Below are 23,427 nucleotides of genomic sequence, written 5' to 3'. Positions count from 1 at the left end.
TTTTCTTTTTTTTAGGTAGCCATTTGGATTTGCAAAATATCTTATTTCTGCTAAAGATGTGCTTTTCTGAACACATTTATCTTTTTTTTCCTCTACTCTTTTTCTCTGTAGAGCTAATCAGAAATGTGCTGAATACCTCATCAGCAAGTGGGCAGCTATGGAATGTATGCAAAAATAAGCAGTACTTTTTAAATCAAAGAACTGTGTTAATGAAATGAGCTATTCAAATGTGAATTGATTTGTACAGGTTTTGTAATCTATTACAGTTCCAGACATTTCAGATTTCTGAGCAGTAATAGTGAATTTCACAGAACTGCTTTCTCTTTACTGAAATTCCAAGGAAAAATAAATATTAGTGTTGGTTTCAGTGCCGAGTACAGCACTAAGTGTGCTCTGGTGTAATAAAACTAATTGTATTTGAACTAGTTCTGCAGTTCATGTATAATTCAAAAGATACGTTATATTTTTCCTTTTTTTTGGTAAGGAATTTTATTTTAATTTTTCTGTAAGGAATTCTGCAAGGAAAATACAGATGTGCCTTATGTAGAGCTGATATTGATTGATTCTGCATTTCATTCATTTAAATAATTCAGTAGAACTAACAACAAACACTTGAATAAAAATTGCATGTTTACTACTATTAAAATTTACAGGATGTATTTCTCTTTCTGCACACATTCATGTCCTAAATTTGGTAGGATTTATTCAGGTTGTTTCAGTGGGAGCTGATAAAGTTGTTCATATATGTATTCATTAAAAGTTTCTTTTATCTGTCTCTTGATGTTGAAATTTTTTTCTCTGCAGATAGGCTAGAAACATCTCTATGCTCTAGACAAAAGCTCAGTTTGGACACCATCCTAGGTCATTATTTAGCATTTCTGCAAGACCTACCAGATTATTCCTCATTTATTTCCTGGGCACGGTAAGGTTGAACTAGTCAGTGTAATTTCTTTGTTTAGCCATTTTCTAGAAATTGTTTACCCCACCTCCACTTTGGACTTTTGTAATTCTTGAACATAATTACCCTGCCTCTTTTCGCTAAATTATGGATGTTTTTCAGTATTACTGGGAAGAAATAGAATCCTGCAAAGAAAGTTACGCCTCTGTGGCTGCCATTCAAAAGCATTAAGAAAAGATATCTTTATCTCTGATGTCTTATCAGTAGTAACCAAAGTGGTAGATCCCTGACAGTTCCAATGTACAGTTACGAGGGGTTCTTGTCACTAATTTACTTGCATTATAGCCCTGCTACTGTCTAGATGAACAGTGAAACAGATGCCATTTAATCATCACTCTGTTTAAAGAAAAAAAGAAAGAAAAAAAAGAAAAAAATATCCCTCATGGAACAACTGCAGACTAATTGTGGAGTGCTGCCTCTGGTATTAAGTGCTGTGAACTATTTACCATGCTATGCTGGTGATCACAGCTGTTTATAGATAAGAATACTTTCTAAATTACATTTCTGGACTTTGAACTTTATTTTTCACTATGCTGTTATTTAGCTCTTTGCTAAATCAGTCCCTTGTTTAACTTATCAAATGGAAATAACTACTATCAATGCAAGGAAAGATGAAGAATCAAAAGTTTATAAATAGCACAATTTGAGTATTTCCTCCACTGTTAGACATGTCATGCTTTTCATTCAAGCAGATCTTGGCAGGGACTTTAGCGGTTTGATTAAAATAGGCTCTAGAAGAAAAGAACTCCTGGTCTGGGTTTTCAAAAGCTTAGATATTCTTGATATCTATTGTAAAGAAAAAAAAAAAAAAAAAAGGAAGTTAAGAAGTAGAATGCAAATTGATATCTTGAATGTTTGATGACTTTTCTTTTGTACTCTTTCTTAATTTTGTTATAAAGATCAATGCAGACACATTTGCTCAGGCAAGGATTTGGATTTGGTCTCAAATGCCGTTTCTAGAGTATGCACTATTTTCTCTGCACAGTAGCACTAACAGAATCACCTGACTTGTCTGGGTTCCTGTAGTTGACACAGAAATTCCAACACAAACCTCTTAAATAGTGTGTGGCGCTCTGCATTTTAACTATTGAAAGAAAACATATTTATGGAGGGGGTATTTTCAACTTGAGACCTTTGCATTGGAATGCTCCTTTTTCCAAGCACCTCAATCTTGACCAGTCTTGCAGAGCTTAGTAAATGTTGCCTAGTAAATGTTTTTTCTTTTGATAAGTAGTATTGAAATAATGGAAATATCAGTTGGGAGCACTCCGATTTTCACTGTGATTTCATGTGGTTTCTTTTCTTTTTTTTTTTCCTAGATATTAAAATAGCAGTGTTCAGCTATCAGCTGGTCAACTGGAATGGTTTAGCTATCAATAATTATAATTAAAAAATCTTCAGAATTCACAGAAAATTGAAGGTTTTGATCAATTTTATTGATAAGTTCCTTTCTAGAAAATAATTAGTTGTGGAGCATGAAATCTTTGCTCTTTTCAGCAGTTGAAAATGTGATGTACTTTAATTAAAGATGTTTGACTCCTTGTGGCATACAAGCTTGATTATAATTACTGGTAAATGCACACTTCTTTAACCTAGCTGCCTACATTCAGGTTTTGATTTGAATGTGGCCATGGTTATTCAGTGAGTTTTGTTACATTTTTGAAAACAAAAGTGATTGTCATTTGTGTTGTATCAGGTTTTGTGGTGATTAATTTGTGAACTGCTATTTAAATGATATTTGAACTAAAATAAAACTATATTCCAAAATTATAAAATATATATTTAAGCAATTCTTGTCTGCCTGCTAGGTAAATAACAAGAAAAAAAACTTGTGCTTAATTTTTCAGGATTTTGACATCTTTCAAAGAGTTTTTGAGTAGACAAGAAAACTTACAGATTTCTGGTGAAAAGGAAATGGATCATCTTTTTCATCTTGTAGAAGTCATAAAAGAAATTATAATGCTTGATTTCTCAGCTTCTTCAAACCAGTCTTTAATCGAAAATGTCTTGAATAATACAATTACACAGATGAAAAACTTTGCTAAGGGAAAGGAATCTGCCACCAATTTCTCACTTGCAGTTTCTGAACTCCATAATGAGCTACGAAAAAATTTCAAGCCTCTTCAGAGATTCTGGACAAAAGAGAAGACAGAAGTTTTCTGGCATATAGTGAGAACTGTACTCTATGAACTTCATTCTAGGCTTTCTCATTTGAGTCAAGTGAAAGAGAAAGAGGTATTGGAGACCTTATCTAGAATTATATTTTTCATTACAGAAAATAAAATCCATAATAGAAGTATGCTATTGCTCAAAAATACCCTGACTGATTGGCCAGATTTAAATATTCCTGCTTTGAACAATCTAAAACACTTAAGTGAAAACTTCCTGAGGAATCTTTATGAGGTCAGATCATTGACTGATGATCATATCAATGTGTCTTTCAGCACAATTCATGGAGTGAGTAATGCCTCTTTATTTTTCTCAAATGCAACTTTTATGTTTAAAGTACAAGAATTAGAAGAAATTGTGCACAATTTCTTTAAAAACATACAAAAATTAAACAGTTCTAGTGTGGCCTCACTTGTTCCAATGCTTTTCTCTCTGTATCAGAGCGATGATCTGGTCTTAAATAGTGAGAGCAATAGCACTCTGTTAACATTTCTTTATGAGACTTCAAAAGATATTTCACTTTTTCAAGTATGGCATGATTTGCAAGATAGGGATCGAGTTTTTGATTTTCTCTCTGAAACTTTTGAGCTTCTCTGGAACTTCACCAGTAGGTCTCTGTGTGAAAAATTGCTAATAATTTACAACTACACAGAGTTTCAGGCCCAGTTTCTTGCACAGAAAGGAAAAAAAGAGATGCAAGTTGTCTATAGCACTCTGAGCAGCCTTAAAACTTTGTTTATAGATGAAGAGCTCCAAACAGCTGCCATTTGTTATTTGGAACAGTTTCTTGATATCTCCCCAGAATGTCTGGTAAATAATGGGTGCATTGATTTTTATCCATCAAACATTACTTCTGTAGATCATTCAGCAGAGGTTTACAACTTACTTTTGCTTCCACTGGACAGTGTTCTGTCTAATATAACAAACTTGGGAGATAAGGTAAGTGTGCCTTCTGCTTTGCACTGCACTTTTACATGGCTTCAAACCTGGACAGAGATTTTTGAAGAAGCATCCAAAATCTTACATTTGAATTCAACCTTTTTTTTCTGTCTAAGAAATGATTTGGCAAATCTCTCAGAAAGTCTTTTAAATGTAACTAATGACGAACTGTGCAATAATACAGCTATGGTTGTTGTTGAAGCTACAACAGCAGCAATGAATCTATTAAAAATCATATTTGAAAGAGGTGGTGATTTAAATGACTGGAAAGATTTTGAAGCTTCACTTGCTAATCTTCAAAGTATACTTATCAATGCAGTTGATGTCACAAGCTCGCTTAAAGGTAACAGCTTAGAAAGTGTTTTAGACACGATGGGAGTCATGATAACTGAATTGCAGAAATCTATACTGAAGGTTGCTAATGGAGAATTTTTGAATTCTTGGCTTGATACTTTCATCTCAGGACAATCTAAGGGAGAAGATAAGGGTGCTGATGTATTTTCCATTGGAAATTCCCTTTCTACTATTCTCAAGCTCTCCCAAAAGGAACTTGGAGTTATTCTCACTAACATAAAAGACACAACTGCTTTCTTTGAAAGTGTACCTCAAGGAAAATATATGGTTTGTATCAGCATTTTCCAGAATATTACCAAACTAATTTTGGACAGTACTCTGAAAGACATAAGCCATTCACAAACAAATTTTTCATCTCTTCTTAATTCCTTTCTAAACTTTTATAGTACAGCAGATGAAGCAGAGGATTGCAACAGATGGATACGTGGATTAAGTAATCTCAGTGAAAAATACAAGTCACTCTCCCACCTTGAAAGTGCAAAACATATTTTGTTTCTACTGAAATCTCTGGGAAACATTGAGACAGATGCTAAACTAATGAACGTGATGGACTTTGTTAATTTGATTTTTAATTTGATGCTCCCTGAATGTTCCATAACTGGTTCTGATATGATTTGTGTAAATGTTTATTTCAATATTATAGCAAAAACTTTAAAATTTTTTCTCCCTGAATTTTATTTTAAAGATGACATTAGTGTGCTTGAATTTATTTTTACACTTTTGAACAACTCTGGAGGGCAGATAAAAATGGTTGTTAATGATTTGGTGGGGGACTCACAGAATACATCAAATAAGACCCATTTCAGTCCGTCAGTCTATGAATTTAACAGGACTTCAAGGATGTTCCTTAATTCTTTACACCATGTTCAGCTTTCATTAGTAGAACTTTTGGCAGAAATTCAAACTCTTCTGAAAAATAAAACTTTTGAAATCCATGAAAACAGCTCCTCTGATTTGGATTTTGAGATTGAACCTTTCTTGTATGAGAAAAATACCAGTTTCTTGATGGAGTTCTTTCAATATGTGATAAGTAAACTTGACTCAGACTTGCAGGATGAACAAAAAACATTTCGCCAGAAACTGATAGAGACAGCAGCTCTGAATATTGAACTGCTAAGGAAAGCACTTAAAATTTTCAAGTCTTTTAATTTTACTGGCTTTCCATTAAGAGATGATAAAGAGTTTCTAAAGCATATGGTAGCCTTGGTGCAAAGTATGAGGAACATGGATGTTGAGTTCTTGATAAGTCAATTCAAACAAGTCCAGGAGAGCCTTGATAATTTCTTTAACAGTATCAAACCTTTGTATATTGAAAGGTCTGAGTTAGGAATGTTAACAAACTTGTGGGATGCATTTGAGAACAATTCCTGTAATGGGAACCTGACTGGCTTATGGCAAATAACACGAGTCTTTAAACAAGACGAGATCCATGATATAGAAGACATGTTCAATCTCCTCTTCGATGTCATCAGCCTTACGGAAAGATTAGCTCATGGAAACATCACAGAAGCACTAACTGAAGTATACACTTTCATACTGACTCATGAAGCAAAAATGCCAATGTTTACTGAAGAGGAGTTCTCTAATCAAGTAGAAAGTCTTCTAATGTTACTGGAGACACTGACAGATATGTCTGATGAACCTGCAGAGTCCTCAATTTGTTTTTCTGCATCATTCTGCTGGACTCTCACAACAGCAACACCTCAGAGTGGTCCCACTTTTAAACCTTGTGACTTTGTGCATAGCAATTCTACACTTAGCTACAATGCAGTCATTGAAGTAATTAAGGAGCTGAAACTCATCACTCTGGAGGACAGTTCCTCATGCACTATGGAAGACTTTCAGGCAGAAATCACTCACAATCTGACTTGCTTTTTTCATCAGATCAAAGAATGGAACTCTATTCTTCTGAAGTTTTCGGAGCTCCATCATGTAAATGACTCAGTTCTCAAAGAGCTGCTAGATTTTTGGAATGAGCTATCTGCCTATGCTGTGCCACTGCAGGTGAATAATACATACTCAATCAATTGTTCCTCCACATTGAAGAGACAAGCGGCTTTACAAATCGTAGAAACACTAGCCAGTATGCCAGTGGCAGAAATGCAGATGGCTAAAGGTGTTCTTGAACAGCTGCATGATCTTTATGGTGGCCTAAGTTGGAACAGACATCCAAGAACATCCTTTATAAAGTCTGTTCTTACAAACTTTAAGAATATGACCAGTGAAGTTTCTGGACTTCTAGATACAGAAGCTGTCCTTTCTTTTTTTTCTGTAATTCAGCCTATAATGACGTTGTCTTCTGTTGGAAACCATACATACTCAATCCTTATGACATTAGCAGCTTTAAATGGAAACAGTAATATATCTGATAACTTTGAGAACTTCTGGTTTCCTATAGTCACAAGCATAGAAGATTTATTGTTGAATTTTAATGTTAGACATGCACTTGTGTTGCTAGACCAAGAGTTTCAATTACTAAGGTTAGCCACTGGGCAGTCCTCTTCAATGGATCTTGATGATTTAATACAGCAGTTTAATACATCATCTGTAGATGCTATGTTAAGAAATTTTGAAGACATACAAGAGATTTTGAACAGCTTTCTATGTGAGTGTAACAACAAAAATGATTCTAAAATAATGCATGCTCTCATTCTCCTCATGGCTAATGAAGATTCATTGAATGACCTGCTTCTGTTTGTGAAAGACATTATTGACTTTCTGGAACTATTCCAAAATAAGTCTAAGGAAGATTACACTGGTATGTTGTTTGTTGATGGTCATCTTAGCAGAGAAAAATTGAATAGTACTCATACTGCTAATTCAGTTTTGCTTAACAGTCTTTTTCATATAATCACTGATCTTTCTGTTATAGAAGAAACTCTGCATACAAACAATACTGAACTTCAGATAGTTGACTTCTTTGATTCATTTTTTGATAATGCACAATATAGAGAAGTTTCTACTCAGTCCCAAAACAGAACTATGGAGATCATGCAAGAGATCTTGCAAATGGTATTTCAGTCTACCACAAAACATGAGAGGAACAAAATAACCTTCTCACTAAAGGATTTGCATAAGGATATAATGACAGAAATGAGGTGAGCATTTTCTATGTATTCATTTTGACAGTATGCTGACTATGACAGAAGGGCTCTTTGTAAACAGCTCAATCAAAACTTTTATTAATTACTGTTTTATTTCAGATTGTTGCCTTTGAGTAAAACGATATTTTGTAGCAACTTATATTGTTCAGACCAGCCATACTTGGTATCACATTGTATTGTGTGTACTGGTTTATTGATGTGTTCAGTCTTCTATATTGATACTTGAGGTGGTTTTTCTAGAATTGTTGTTGAACCAAATATTTGAAGATACTAGTGTTTTAAAATCCTTGCGTGTTTGAAAACTGAACCCGCAGTTACTGGTGGACAATGGTCATTTTGACTATGGAGCTAAATATTAAGGAATGCTTGGGACTAATGTTTTGTGGTTTGTTTTGGGGTTTTGTTTTTCTTTTTTTTTCTATATCCAAATGTAGATATACTGTGTTTGAAATGTCTTCAACTTAAATTTGCTGATGACTTATGCGAACAAGATGACACTTTTTGGGGCTATGTTTATAGCATTAAATTGTTCAGTTTAACAAATACAGTTTCTGAAGGAATCTTGAGCCCAAGATAATTTTTTCCAGATTACTCAAATAAAATGTAATCCAGCAACAGAGGAAAGTCTGCTTCGGGAAAATGTTTACTGACAATGTATTTAATAAAAGTGCTTCTGGACTGGAGTTGCATTTAAGTGATACTCACTGAATGAATCCCACAAGATGGTTACTCTAAACAGCTCTAGGGTGTCTTGCTAGTGGAGTTGCTGATTCTGCTGACATAGACCAGTTGAGAAATGGCATACTGAAGTTGATGTACGACTGATGTGGTATTTAGACCTTTACTATTAATTTTATCCAGCTATCTCAAACCAGTGGTCAGCAGAGCCAGGTGTTAGCCAAATCTGTTGAAAAATCAAAAGCAGATACCCCAAAGTGCTTTATTTTTTCCCAAATGCTGATTATCAGAGATTTTAAGTAATCTGTTCTTTGCTGTCAAGTCAGTATATGCTGTGGGCTCTCAGTATTTCTGAAGCCGTTAGGATTTTGCTTCTTTTGCTAAGGTACTTTCTAATGCTCCTAAAGTTTTAAGAAAGCTGATGACTTGCCACATTGATGAAACCTTTTTTTTTTTCCCATGTGTGTCTTGGTTGGTTTGTTTTTTTTTTTTTTTTTTAAGATGGAAGTATTGTGCTTTGATTTTGAAATAGAACAAAGGTAATAAATGTTAATCTTTAAATCCTTATGTGATCCATTGAAGACTGCAACTGTACATAGTTAAAATTTTCTGTGGTACCCTTAGTAAGAAAATAATGCTTTCTTATTAATCTGTCCACAGAGCTTCTAAAATCTGCAAGATTCTTCAGAAACATTTATATCCTGCTAGCTTCCTACTGTTGCAGAAGTTGCAGTTTACCATTTTGAATGTTCTTAAAATCTTTTCAGGTTGGTTACCACAGTAGTGGCTGTATGGGTTACCATATGTGTTTGTAGTACGATGTTAAGTCTTTACTCTGAGCAAACTTTCATAAATATAAGCTAATTTGAGTGATGCCAAGCAAGGCAAGCATACTGATGCCTAGAAATCAAATCAACAGAGGCACAGGAAAAATTTTGATGCAGATCACATAATGGCATGACTTCTTTTTGGAGTGGTCACATTGATTCAAAATCTCAATGAAAGCAGGAGGTCTTGCAGCTCCTCTTCTCTCATTTTTAGCCATGTGCTCTTTCCCTTCATCCTGGTTTTACTTGGACACACCAGGACCTCTTCTTTTTTATTTGACTCTCAAACCCAGCAGAAGACTGTATACACATTTGGGTTATGTCTTACCTTTTTTACTGGATATTTTCTGCCAGGCTACTGAACTGAGTCAAGTCACAGGTTTGGTTTTTTTTTAATGAGCCAGAGTTGCCATAAGGTAGCATATAGCTGACAGAAAGAAATAATGGGGCAAGTGTATAAAGGAAGTGGCATCTCCCAATTCTGGCCATGTTGAGCCAGTGGACTGGCTAACTCTAGCTGAATAACTTCAACTTCAACAGGTTGTAAAAATTTCAATGTGTTAGGCTTTTTTTATTCCTTGCATATAGGGCCCCAAGATGAGCACTTTAAGAAAGGCTCTGTATTGACCTAAGGGTGTAATTTCATATTATATTTTCTTTGGGGAAACCAAAGCCTTTGCTTTTCAAACTCCATATTTTAACCCAACTATGCCCAGAATTGTTTGCGAAGAGCAATTAGGAGGCATTAACCTGTTGTTCTAGCACAAGGGATGAGATCGGTAATATCTTATGCCAACTTAATTTCCAAACAAAATGTAAAATGTGATTACAACCGAATCCTGACTATCTTCACTCTCCTGTGACTGATGTAGTTCTCAAAGAGTAAAGCAGTAGCAATGTTGAGCTCAGGATAAGTAATACTGAAAATGTGTGCCAGGTACCTGGGATCTGTCTTTGACCTCTAAAGAACGGTCTATTTATTGAGGGAACTGAGATTAAGGACCTATTTTTTTGTCATTCTTATTTCAATACGATGGTCATAGGGATGTTTTGTTCGAAACAGAAAATATTATGAAATCTAATGACAAAAAATGAAAACTACTTGACTTGATTTGCATTTCTGAGTTGCATTGTATTACTTCTGTGAGCAAGATCAAGGTTTTCGTGTTTTAAAAGCAGTGATGAGTGTTTATTATTTTTCCTTTTTGACTTATTAACCAAATATAAGGAAAAGAACATGGGGGGAAAACCAAACTTGAGCCTTCCATAAACCAGAACTCAGCTGTCAAGCCAAACTCCTTCCCTGCCATCCAGTGTACAAACCCACTACCGGCAGGGGAATGGAGCTTTTTTCCAGGGACATGGGAGCCACAAGCTTGAGTAGAAACTTTTGCCATGGATGATCAGGTGATAAATATCCTCTATATGGATTCTTTATCCCTAGATATGCAAAATGTCTATGTAATGCTGTTTCCCTCCCCTTGCAGGTAGGGTTTGAAAGTCACTGGAGAGTTAGTAACATCCTGGTGTCTCCACAGGGAAATAGGATCAGGGGAGCCTGCCCAAGGAGGAGGTAGATGTGGTTAATATACACAGCTTCTCCGGGTTATGCTTCTTGCTCACAAAGAGCAAAAATGAAGTTTTCTTCTCTGGTTCTGTAGCAGGTATCACTGTTCCTATTACCGATCATGAAAGCGTAATGGAGAAAAGTAATGGAAATAAAATCAAACTAGCCTTTCTTGCCCTCTGCAATGATAAATAAATTTAGCCAGAAATATTTCCCAGTGCCTTAACACATCAGACTTTATTTCCTTTTAAAAATTTCTCTGTCCTATATTATTTTTTCAACTTTTCATCTGATTACAGTAATTTCTTTTTTTAACTAATTAAGCCTGGATATTTTCTCTTACAGAAGAACCAGTTGTTATTGGCAAGCTTTTCTGTGCTACAAAGTGTAAAGATGGACTAGCAAGTCATGTAGTCCTCTCGGTCATTGAAGGAATCAGTCTGGTTCGAGATCGTTATCAGGTTTGAGTGGTTTCCACACCTACAAGTGCTCTTTACAGCATGCATTAAACTATTGAAACTAATGGAGATGTCTTCTTTTTTTCCTATTATCTGAATGATGAGTCCCCACAGAGGCTATACAAAGCTGAGATTTGTATGGGTATAGCTCTGATGTTTTTGATAGTGATACCCAGAAGGAATTCCTTAAGTAAACATTGGTGAGCTTTGAAAGCTGTAAATATAACTAGAATTAATAGAATTCCTATGACTAGAATAACTAGATTGTCATTCAATACCAAACAATAGCCCATTCCTTTAAATTTTGTAATACTGCTGATTTCATGAGTTGGAGTAGATTCATACTTTTAAATCTTCACAGGAACAGCTGTGAAATCAAGCTAGATGCAAATAAACTTCTTGGCCAGAGTCATTCAGGCTAAAATAGCAACTGTGGTTACCAGTTGGGGTCAGTTGTTTTTCTTTAACAGTGCATGAAATTACCAGCAGGAGAGAATAACATTTGGCATTTAGAGACTCATCCAGAGTTGGAAGCAGGCCTTTGGGTAGAATGCACATGTGTGCACATGCCGAAAAAAAATACTGAAGTCATGCTTTTAGTATAGAATTTGCCTCCTCTTTATTAAGTAGCTCTGCTAGCTTGTCTGATATGAAAAGCAATGCTTTGAGGTAAACAGGCGTCAGAGGCATCACTCATATCTCAAACTAGACTTTTGTAGAGCAAATGTCTCTCTAGCTACTGCCATTCAATGAGCTACTTCTGCAAATATTAAAAAAAAAAAACTTGCAAAATCAGAAATGTGAATATTCAGGAGAAAAGATAAAAGTGAATACTACATAAAATATAATTGAAGAAAAAGTTTGGATATTCATATCCAGATTTTTTGGTTTGCTGAATGGAAACCGATGTTTAGAACACTTTTTTGGGAAAAAGATAAAAATGGTCAGCCTAATATAAAAAATTAAAAACCCATTTCATTTTGAAATTAAATATCAAATGAAATTGTTGGCATTTCTTTTAATGGATGAATATTCTTGATAGGCTAGGTTAAATTCACCATATTTTTGATTGTTTCCAAATCTCAAGTCTTTAAAAATCTCTCACCCAGTTTCAATTACATATAAAATGAGTAAAAGAGTATTACCTTACCCATATTCTCATTTGAAAATATGCATCATCTAGCTGCCAAGACCTGCTACAAGCAGTAACATAATCTCATGAATTTGCTAACCATATGATCACTGTGTTTTGCAGGATATTGAAAGAATGTGGCCTTCTTTCAACAAGGGGGATTGTGACAGCATGGCATACGTAAACCAAAAACTTTCCAGTACTTTGGAGAGCTTTCTGACTGCCTTACAGAACAACAGCAGTGGCAGCTGTGAATGTCAACTAATGTTGGAGAACACACAGAGACGATTGCAAATGTAAAGCCCAAACGGTTCCTGTTAGAGATATTATTTTCTACATATGTCTGTGTTCTAAATTATGTAATTACAGGAGGAATACTCTTTATCAAAGTATCTTTAAACTTTGTTCATTAAACTGAAATTGAGTGCACATAATGCACAAATTATTTAAGCAAAATTCTGGATATTTCTAAAAGCCCTTATACTTTTGCTGAACACTTGCAGATCTTGCTGCTTCACAAAGAGAATGCTTTGAATTACAACTAAGAAAATTTTCAATTTTCCATGACCTCACTTAGGTAAAAATTTTGATATCTTAATTTTTTATTTAAAGCTGTTTTGCCATGGCCTTGTCCTCTTAGCAGCTGGATATCTTCTGCAAAACATTGAACATTTGGATCAGTTCAGCAGTTCAAAGAGTCAGAAACATAGGATGGTGTTTGTAAACTGACAGGCTTGAACTCCAAATAATTTCAGATATTTGTTATTCCCTTGAGGAAAAATAATAGATTTTGAATAAATGAATAAAACCGCTACTACAGAGTATTTCAAACTTGCTGTCAGTTAGAAGTGGTCCTTGTTATAATTGTTGCTGTGCTGGTTTGACTACTGGATTGTTTTCATAATGGGCTTGAATGGTCTATGTGAATTATTATAATCATACAGAAGAACTTGAGCTTAGATGCTGTTCTTATGGATCATAGACTCATGCCCAGTTTTTGAATGGTAAATAATACCTTATGTGTGTATATTCTTTAGCACTTAAATTACAATTAGTAATTTGAACTGCAGTGCTTTGTATCTTGGTTTTAAAAATGTGTGTGCAGTACAAAACATGGAAGTGAGATATTGCTAGACCTGTGCTTCTCCATAAGCTAGTTTGCTTGAGAACTTAGCCATCATGGGAAGATCTCTACATTTGCAATTTCATTTAGACATGAAACATGATGATCCCTGCACCACATAAATACAGCATGAGAAGGTCTGTAGAGCTGCTTACTGCATGCACAGTGTGTGCACATAGAACATAATGTGACCTTTTTGCCTCATTTAGTGGCTGTTTCACTATTGAAGTTACTCTTTTTACATAGTAATGTCCATGACTTAGTTCTGATAACTTGTGAAACTAAGGCTGTTATTTCAGGGTGGCTGACGATTTGGAGCTACAGTTGTCAGAAAATCCAGCGGCAGCTTTTCTCAGCAGTTTTAATCTTTTGAATGGTGGGTTCCAGTTTTCTTCACTTTTTTACAAGTCACTGCTGCGTAATTTTGCAGGACAATAACTTTTTCATTATTCTTCAAACTTTAAAGGGATACTGCTTATGGAGACTACTGACTTAATGGAATATATTTTCATTATACACATGTGCACATACACGCGCTTGAGTTGGCACAGGACAGCATAACTTACCCTGTTGGAGCCTGTCCAACAAAATGCAGAGATTCATTAGAAAGAAGAGGGAATTTAAGTTAGTGGAAAAATCAAATCTTAAAGGACTACTGGCTGCTTCATGAATTTCTGATGTTTTCATAACACAGGGATGTGGGGGAACCTGTGCTCTTATAGAATAAGGGAAACAGATGCACAAGTCCTTCAGTCTTCCAGGAGAATGACCTTTATATTTGAAGTAGAAGTGAACTACATGATATGAAGTTTTTGTGTCCTTTATCACCCCTCAGAATAAATCTAGTGAAAAGGATACAGCCTGTGGGAAATTTAATTAAGCAGATTGGTACTGTTGACACTATTTTTCTTCTCTTCCAGGTGTGAAAGTCAAAGAGTGTGTGCAGAATCTTACTCAGCTGAGGCTGGACATTGGTTCTTCTGTCAATATTTCTGAAGAAACTATCAGTACCATCTTGGAAGCCAACATCTCTCATTCAAAGGTAAAAGATCGAAAAGAGGTGTTAAATTAATGGGTCAATCGATAGCCTGATATGCCAGCTGAAACAAAAAAAGCCCACCTTGTTTGTGTGAAATCTTATATTCACTTGTCACTTCTATGTGGAATATTTAATGAAATTTAGGACTTCCAAATAATAATGTGAAGCATTAACAGATCAATTTATAGTAGCATAGTCTTCTGGTCTAAATGGCACTGTTTCATTACTTTCAGCAGTGTTTTAACCCCTTGAACTGACATGGAATTTAAAGCTTTGCTGTCTTGGTACTATAGAAAAGGTGAGGATTCCTGGAGAAATAATTTGTATCTTCCCACTTTTGATCCTTGCAGTACAGAGTTGTCTGATTTTTTTTTTTTTTCATTCTTTTGTGTGCTCCTCACTGTTCCTACATTATCTTACCACTATCTTTCCTTACCTCCATTTTATTTAGCTATTGTCTCTTGAGTATTCTCTAAAGGGTATATTGTGTAAGTTTGCTGAGTGAAGGACTGTGTGTTATCATTGCTGCTGTTTCCTGTGATCCCCGTGATTAGTAGAAGTGATGAAAAATGCCACCTAACCTACAGGTTCTCTTTCCTGTTAATGTTTGTATGACTGAAAAGAATTGGATGTACATTTGGTATAAACTAATCAGGTCAATCAAGCAGCCACTGGGTGTCACTGATGCTCCACCTGCAGAAACAGTTGCAAGGTTGTCAAAAGTATGGCTATTAAAAAGGCAGTTCGGACTATCATAACTACTTATAGGTGATTTTCTTCTTTTGCTTCTTTGGCCGTGTAACTGCCTTCACTGTTAGCTTGTTATTTTGATACCGGTAAATGGTAATCTGGAAGCAATTCAGTTCACAGGTGCACCTGTGATCTTTTGGAATAATAATGCTAATTGATTGAATTTTCAGATGGCTTTCTAGCCTTATGTTTAGCAAAAGTCCTATGTAGAGTTTAGATATATGTACACATCTCACATTTGCATATCTATACGGAATTTTTTGTTTGCTTAAGTGCTTAAATCCTCCCCCACTACAACTGCAGCATTAAAGCCTATGTCTCTTAATGATTATGCAAGATGGACAAGTACTTTTTTAAGCTACAATTTAGGCACATCCTTTATGTTTATGGTATATATAGCCACTGTCTGATAACTCTAATGATAGTTGTGGAGTAGGAGTTTGGATTAGCTCTGATACTTCTAAAGCTGCAAGGAAAGTTCAGAGGGATGTAATCCACTACATAAGATGCCAAATGGGTTAAAAAATGGACTGAAATGGTGATATTCATATGGAGCATAAGGAAATAAACTACAAATTGTATCACAGAGTCAAATTTCCTCCAAAAGAAATTGTCCAAATCAGTATCCTTTTTGGATATTGTCCAAATCAGTATCACTCTCAGCTGCTAGTAGAATTATATTTATATTCATATTCTGTTCCTTGTACATGCGGAAACAAGGGAAAATTTAAATATATAGGAAATCCTTTGCAATCACAAAGGAAAAATTCTACCCCAGAATAAAAATCTAGAAGTGAAATTAATAAATTGGAAATGAAAATGTTCATAGGAGTCAATGATTTAAATTGCATATCTTGACCAGCTTTGGCTCTGAATTTTATTTTCTTGGGGACCCTCTCCCTCACTGAGTACTGTTACTAGCTACAGATGCATTCAGTGGAGGCAGTACAGGCAGGTTCTGTCCTAAGGAGTACAGTGGAGCTCACAGGACTGTACTTTGGCTCCTACAGGCTTCAAACCTGTAATTTTTCTGGACTTGCTGCCATTTGTTTTCTTTCAGGCATTTCAGGAGAAAGGATAGCTAAGAACTCCTGAGATATATGGTTTGCAAACATATGTCTTGTGATATGACATTTTTGTAGGAAGAAACAAACCATCGTTATCCAAGGAGCTTTTATGGTAGTTTTGCCCAAGGTCTGCTTAGGTGCTTGTCTCTTCATCCACTATTAAATAATAACACTTCAAAGGAATGCTGAACTGAGAAATGTGAGCTAGCTCAGAGTGAATGTTGTGCCATATAAGCATTCCTAAGGGTTAAATTTATGTGTCCTTGGAAAAAAAGGAAGGTCCATATTGTTTGATTTTAGTGATTCATACATCTAGATTTTGAAACTTAATTGTTTCTGCAACAAAGGTGTATATCTGCTAGAATGGGTATGTTCAGCATTGTAAATATGCCTGCTTACGGTATGATTGCTCATAGATGAATTGATTGACCTGTTCACAAATGAAAGTAAATCTTTATAAGAAATATACTTCATTTCTTTATATGTATATAGAATATAAAGTAAGAACATATCAATCTGATATAGAGTTCATTATTTCAGGTCTGTTGATGAATGCAAATTGTCACGTTACTGTGACACAAATTCTGACCTTAATGACTATAAAAGAAGGTTTTGCATTTCGAGGAGAAAAATTTCTAATACATATACATTATGATAGGTTTTTTACAGTGCCTTTCTGGTAGCTTTAACTAGAAGATGTGATGAAGAACTACTTAGCCTGCTGCTAAAGCTACCTGAAAACAGTAAAACTTCCCTGGTAGTGGAAGAATTATGTTCTTTACCAGCACTGGACTTGTATACCACATTTGTAATGATTATACAAAATTTGAACTTACGTCATATCATTTACAAGGTAAGATGGGAAAAAGAGCATTCAGTTCCTATGTTTTCTTTTGAAGAATAAAATAAATAAAAAAGAAATAAATTAATATGTCTATTATGTTCTTTCTCTGCGGAATCAAACCCTGGACATATGGTATTTTTTTGATCTTCATTTAGCCCCACAAACAGTTGAAGAATGGGGTTGGTAGATGGTACTATATTCCATTTCTTGCATCCTGAGGAAAATTATCATTGAGGAGTTAATTATAAAAGCTTTAGAGAAAACATGGAAGGTCAGAGACATAGTTTTATTAATCTTTAGCAGAGTTTGTAGTTCATGCAATTAGTCACTTCTGAATTTGTAAGTGTGGAAGTGTGGAAGACTGATCTGGCATCATTGGAACTAAAACAGGCCTAGGAGATCACATTAACAAGAGTTACAAAATATTTTCTAGGAGAAATTCATAGGGCTCTGGAATGCATTTTATTTGTTGTAGAAATCATGTTGGTAATTCATGTAGCTCCTTCAGGAACAAGCTTTTCCAGCTCTCAGGATAAGTCTCTCTTATAGGGCAAATCTCCTATATTTTATATGACCCAAGTCAAATGACTTTGACAAGAATAATACAGTGGCAAAACTATAATGAAAGGGATACAGAAGTCTGTAGCAAAACTGTATTATCTGTACAGCTGTGGGTAATCTGGGATATAGTGTGGGTTTTCAGTGAGATAATAGTTTAATTTATAAGGGCAAAATTATTGGATGAGATTTCTGATAGTTAGCAGACGTTATTTCAGTTCTTGATTGACAGAACACAAAATGTTTTAAGTACAAATAACTGAAAAATAGTTACAATATTGGGAGGAAGAATATTTTGTTCTAAAGCTGTAGATGCCGGGTTGCATTCTGGAATGTTGCATGCGCAGTTAAACAGTTGGCCACACACATTTAAAACCAAGACGATTTCCCAGAATAGGTTAAGATGCCAGAAGGAAGAAATTTCCACTTTCTGAATTATTTGCCAACCTAGTGGGGGAAAAAAAAACAACAGAAAAAAACCCCTGTGTTTATTCTGACAGACTTTTCTATTGAATCGTACTGAAGCATAATGAATTCCTAGCAAATAATAAATGTTGCCAGCTCATCCTAAATTATAATGGAAATTTTGTTAATTTTTTAACTTAATAAGATTTTTTTTATGGTTTCTTTTTTTTTATGTGTAAAACCAGGTGAAGGCTGAGAAGAAAATTAAGCACAGACATTATTAGAGTAGGAAGTCAAATAAAGGTGGATAAAATAAAGAAAATCAAAGGAAACAGCTGAAAGTATATAATGAGATTATATTGTTTTTATTTTCATGCATAGGCAGGTAACAATGAATCAGTTTGTATTACCATGTCATCTAAATAACCTATAAAAGCAAAGCAAACAGAGAGAAAATTCATAATGCCAAAACTTACATGGTGGAAACAGCAAACGGCCAATTGAACTTTAGTCAGTAGGGAATGAAATACAATTATTTTAGGTAAAAGGCAGTTCATATGAAAAATGCAAAGGGAGGAACAGTGTGACAGGAAAGTTTGTTGTCTAATATGATTCCTAAAGCAACTACAGTGGTTGCTAGACTTAATTTAAGTTATTAATTATTTTTAAAATATCAAAGTGTTGCATTGAGCATCTTGAACCTGTTGAAGGAAAAGTTCTCATTTACACTGATTTCTGAGGGGACAGGATGTTGCAGATCCCATTAGCATCTTGGGTAGGAGAGCTCTCTTCAGCTTGGAAGGTATAACCATGTTCTCTGGATTTTAATTCCAGATCTGTCATAGCCCAGTTGTAATATTACTTTAGACCTTTTCTTTAGCTGAATTTGAGAGTAACTGGGGAGTTATACTAAAAGGAGTTTTGTTAAACATAATTTGCAGAACATTGTATAAGCAGTTTTAGAAAAAGACTGAATAATTTTGAGTGTTTCATTGAAAGGTTAAATTTTTTTTCTAATTGGAATTTATTGTTGTGATATTTCCTTCTTTTCCAAGGTAAAGATACCATCTGAGATAGGCAATGTACTAAACATGCTACTGGATGTTGTTTCTAGTATCAGCTCTCTTCTCGATAAAGCCCACCATGTCATGGAAAATCTTCCAGTGTTCCTCCAAGGAATTCAAGATATTGGTGTGCTTGACATCTCTGCATTGTGGCAGGTATGTGTATGGTTTTAATATGCAAACTTAATTCCCATCATGAGGTGTGTTTTAGGGATGTGTACTAATAGAAATTGTGTCCTAGAAAGTTGGGAACTTAGAAGAGAGCCCATAGACCCAAGGAAGATTCATTTGGTCTCTTTCAAGCACTCTGGCAATTTTGAGTCTATTGTTGCGTTGTTTCTGTCATCTCTTTCTTTGTTAACTTACGAGATCATAGCCTAAGTTACTATCGGGTCAGGCTACTGATTAATAATAGCAGGTATTAGCTGTGATTTGGAGGTAGCCATGCATTTTCTGCTAATGCTGTGTTTTCTTTTTTTTTTTGTGATGACCAGACTGTTACTCTATTTGTAAGAAATAACTTTACTTTTTTTAAGGATAAGATTTAAGGGTACCATGTGCACTTCCTGTATCTGCCATGGATTTCTGTTTGTATCATTTAAGGTTTTTGTGTGATAGTTCTGCTTGACATTTTAAAAAAAGCAGCATGAAGTGTGAGTGAGGATATTTCTTTTGACCCTGTCTTTAAGGGCAGTTGCTGTTTGCACATCTACACAGATAGCACGGTGTTGGCTGGATCTGATATTAAATAAATCAGAAAAAAGATTTCCGTTTCTAAGCAAGGTCCAATTCCACAAGAACACCTGCTTACCCCTATGGCATTCATTACCTTCTGGATTTGCTCTTCTGTGTGGAAAGCTTAGGACTGAATCTGGTTCTAAAGTTGCAAACCTCTAAAAGATCCCTCAGTAGTAAACAATGCAAACTGGTTTGTGACTACAGTACAGGGTAAGCACTGCCTTAAATACTGTTTTTCCTAGTGATATGAATCTTTCTCAGTATCTAATCTGTGTGACAGACACGTTGTAAAATGCTGTTTTGTGCATATTAGTTTTCATTTTGAGCCTCTCTTCTTTGGGCTGCCACAATGAAAGGTGGCTATCATCAAATGCTTACAGCTTTTCTGCTTTCCTTAAACTAGTTCTGTTTGTGTCCTTTGAACAAAGGAAGTATTCTTTTTGGAGTGAAATCTCAAAGTTGCTTATTTGATAGAAGAACCTCTCAAAAGGTCCTGTTCAAAAAAAGTTTGCTAAGGAACAAAAAGAACAGCAGAGGGCCATCTGGTCACGGTTTTAATCTTTGCTCCATGGCAGCCTGTATTATCCTGTAATATAGCATAGATTTAACCTTGGAATTTTGGTTCCTTTTCACATCTTACCTTTTCTGGTAACTTTTTCTGACACAATCTTTATTTTCTTAGGTTTTGTTAATTCAATTTTTCTTGAGAAATTGCTCTTTCTTTTTTTCACCTAATAATTTGTGGATGATTAAAAAATATCAGTGCCTCTTTCTTTTGATAACAAATTAGATGTTTGATGTTTTGAAGGGTTCTTCTGTCTTGTACCTTTTTCTCACTTTGTAGACGAGTAAAAGTTGTTTATTTTTAAGTATCCTTTCCTTGTCAGGTTTAACGGGATTTTTTTTTCTACTTTCTATTAATACCTTTAATTATTGATTATTTTGTTTTCTGCTTTTCTATAGTGGTCAAACTTGTGCTACTGAAGTGTGGATATCGGTTATACACTTTCCTCCTTAAATATTTTCTTCTATTTCCAAAAGAGTCCATCCTTCTGAATTTTTATTTTCATGATAACCAACTGCAAAGTAGTTCAGTGACTAGGAAGATTACCAAACAAAGTATATAAAGATTTTTAAAGTAAAAGTATGTGGACCTTTAGCATAGAGTAAGACAGATTCTCCTTTATTAACTTCTGACTGAAAAAGTTATTTTGAAGTTGATTTTAAAAATATAGATTTAATTACTTCTATAATGAAAGAGGTAATAAAGTAACTGTCAATTATGCATGTGTGGTTTTTGTCTGAAAGACAAAATGAAAAGCAAGCTATACTTTTAAATTATCTGTAAAATGTGGAGTTGAATTGGTGTGTTACATATTGTGTAATAAAAGATGTAAAAACTCAATATCTGCCAGCCAGTAGTAATTGGAAGACAGAGCCACATTCTGCTAACAACTTTGAGTGAATGGATAACTTCCTGAGGAAAAACACTGCTGTTTTCAATCATGATTTTTGCTTGTTTTTTTTGCTGTTTGAAATTATTTGCTTGTATTTCCATAGCTAATTTTCAGTACGTTTGTCACTCATGAAACTGCAGGGGACTTGCTGAGTTACTGAATGCTGTCAATTGTGAAAGGTGGCCTCATTCTCTAATCCCTCCACTAACTTGAGGAAGCTCTCCATTAAAACTATCATTACTGAAAAGCCTCTTGCTGTTATAAATGTATAAAATTCTGACTTAAGTTTAAAAGATATGTTTAATCTCATATCAAAAATGTTCTGTAGCTTTTATAACTTCTCTGACTTGCTGGTGTGTTTGTGGAAGGCCACTCTGTTTTGATAGGTTAAATAGATTTATTTTAGTATTTTTTTTGTTTGTTTTAGTTTTTTTTCTTTCATAACAAGCTCTCAGTTGTCTCAGACATCCTAGTGCCATCTTCACTTGCTGTGTTAAGGCTAATCTTGAATGCTGGGGACAAGAAATGCGTACCGTGCTTGAGGGGAATTATGGATGGTGACTCTTGCAATTCTGCTCATTCGTGTCTGTACCTACTAAAATGACTTTCTTAATCTTGCATTCATCTTGCATTACCTTTTTGTAAGCTGCATACATTTTTGTCTCTTAATTGATCAAGAATCAGTGATATACCCAGGTAAACTCAATTTGATAACAGCATCTTGTGATTTCAATTGGTAAATAATGTTTGGCACTGGTTATCTTTATATTCAGTTTATTGAAATTTAGGTACTTGGTTTCTAGCCATATCACATTCTGATCTTCTTTTCTCCTGCAATGCCTTCTGGTATTAAATTATAGGCAAATTTCAGTAATTTCCTTCTTTTAGGGCTAAAAAGCTTGTCACAGTGAACCTAAGATCAGTGTCACAGGAATAACACTAGTAACGTCTCTGTGATGCAGTGTTTTCTTTCTTTTTACCAGAATTCCTGCGATATCTTCTTAACAACATTTTTTACCACCCACATAATTATTGGATTAATGCTGATTAATATTTTGTAGGACAAGAACATTAATTGACTGTTAAGGTTCACCTAGTTTAGAGATAGCATATGTCTTTTTTGGGAAAAAGTACTTGCCTTCCCACGTTAGTATACTGTATTGGACTGGAATGATAATTTGATAATACATTACATTCTACTCCTCGCATACTTTTTGTCTTTAACTGCTCTCCACTTCAAAATTTATTGTATATCTTGCCCTATTAAACATCATGATGAGATATCCATGATTTCCTGTAGCATTATGTCACTCATTCTTAAGTACAGATGAGCTTTCTACTTTTTATTCAAATATTGCCATCTAAATTTCATAGTCCTTTTGAAAAATAATTTAACCAAATCAGTGACTTTGCCATTCTCTGTGCCCCCCCTCCTGGATTCTGTCAATTTCAGTACAATAAAGACTTTGTTTTGTTTATGGCTCTACCCAGAAGTAGAAATATCTGTTTCTCTGCGTTTGTTTCCTTTTGCCCTTTGGTTTAATCAAATTTTGAATTATCTTTAATCTCCTTGTAGTTTTCCAGGAAAATTGCATTTTTTTCTCTCTCTCTCTTAATGTAATGATTGTGAATTTATTTTAGTTTTATGTGCAAGCCATAACCTGACTTGACTTTAAGGTTCCTTTTGTTGAATAGCTGATTTTTCTACTCCACATGAATTTGGTTTTATTCATTGTATATTTTTTTTAAGCATACAGCTGTCCAATTGGGTCAGAAGCCCCTGTGCCCCCATTTAAGAATTGAGTTCCAGATAACTTTTTAATCTTCACTACCAGCCTTTCTCTTCCATGATTTTGTTGGAGCGACTGGCTTGACGGATTACTTTGTTTCTAGGAGGCTGCTTGTTGGTTTCATCAGCCTTGATTACAGACCTACTTCATTTAGTTTAAACTAGAACAATAAGATCAAAGATAACCCTCTGTGAACATCCATCCTATATAGTTCTCCCACTTTATCACAGCCAAATTTTAGGAAACACATCTTCTTGAGTCAGTGGATATTTAGTTGAAAGACAGTAAGTAAATTCAGTCTGTTGGTGGCAGCTTACCACATAAATATTCATTATTTGAATTTCAAGTTATTTTGATTGGAACCAGAATTAATTAGCAAGTTTGTGCTCTTTGACTGAAATAAGCC

General features: G+C 34.8%; 1 protein-coding gene across 1 annotated transcript in view; it reads left to right on the top strand.

The window, feature by feature from the left end:
* Positions 1 to 23,427, top strand: part of ABCA13 (ATP binding cassette subfamily A member 13) — a 193,206-nt gene that overhangs the window by 36,529 nt on the left and 133,250 nt on the right. Inside the window, exons 11-18 of the mRNA XM_074146216.1 lie at positions 2,806 to 7,518; positions 8,863 to 8,969; positions 10,942 to 11,057; positions 12,310 to 12,482; positions 13,609 to 13,685; positions 14,230 to 14,351; positions 16,824 to 17,018; positions 19,028 to 19,192. Of these exons, the coding sequence (XP_074002317.1) occupies positions 2,806 to 7,518; positions 8,863 to 8,969; positions 10,942 to 11,057; positions 12,310 to 12,482; positions 13,609 to 13,685; positions 14,230 to 14,351; positions 16,824 to 17,018; positions 19,028 to 19,192 (5,668 nt within the window). The remainder of the gene's footprint in view (positions 1 to 2,805; positions 7,519 to 8,862; positions 8,970 to 10,941; positions 11,058 to 12,309; positions 12,483 to 13,608; positions 13,686 to 14,229; positions 14,352 to 16,823; positions 17,019 to 19,027; positions 19,193 to 23,427) is intronic.

Source organism: Numenius arquata, chromosome 4 (assembly GCF_964106895.1).
Source record: "Numenius arquata chromosome 4, bNumArq3.hap1.1, whole genome shotgun sequence".
Taxonomy (NCBI): domain Eukaryota; kingdom Metazoa; phylum Chordata; class Aves; order Charadriiformes; family Scolopacidae; genus Numenius; species Numenius arquata.
This window is presented reverse-complemented; position numbering and strand designations above follow the sequence as displayed.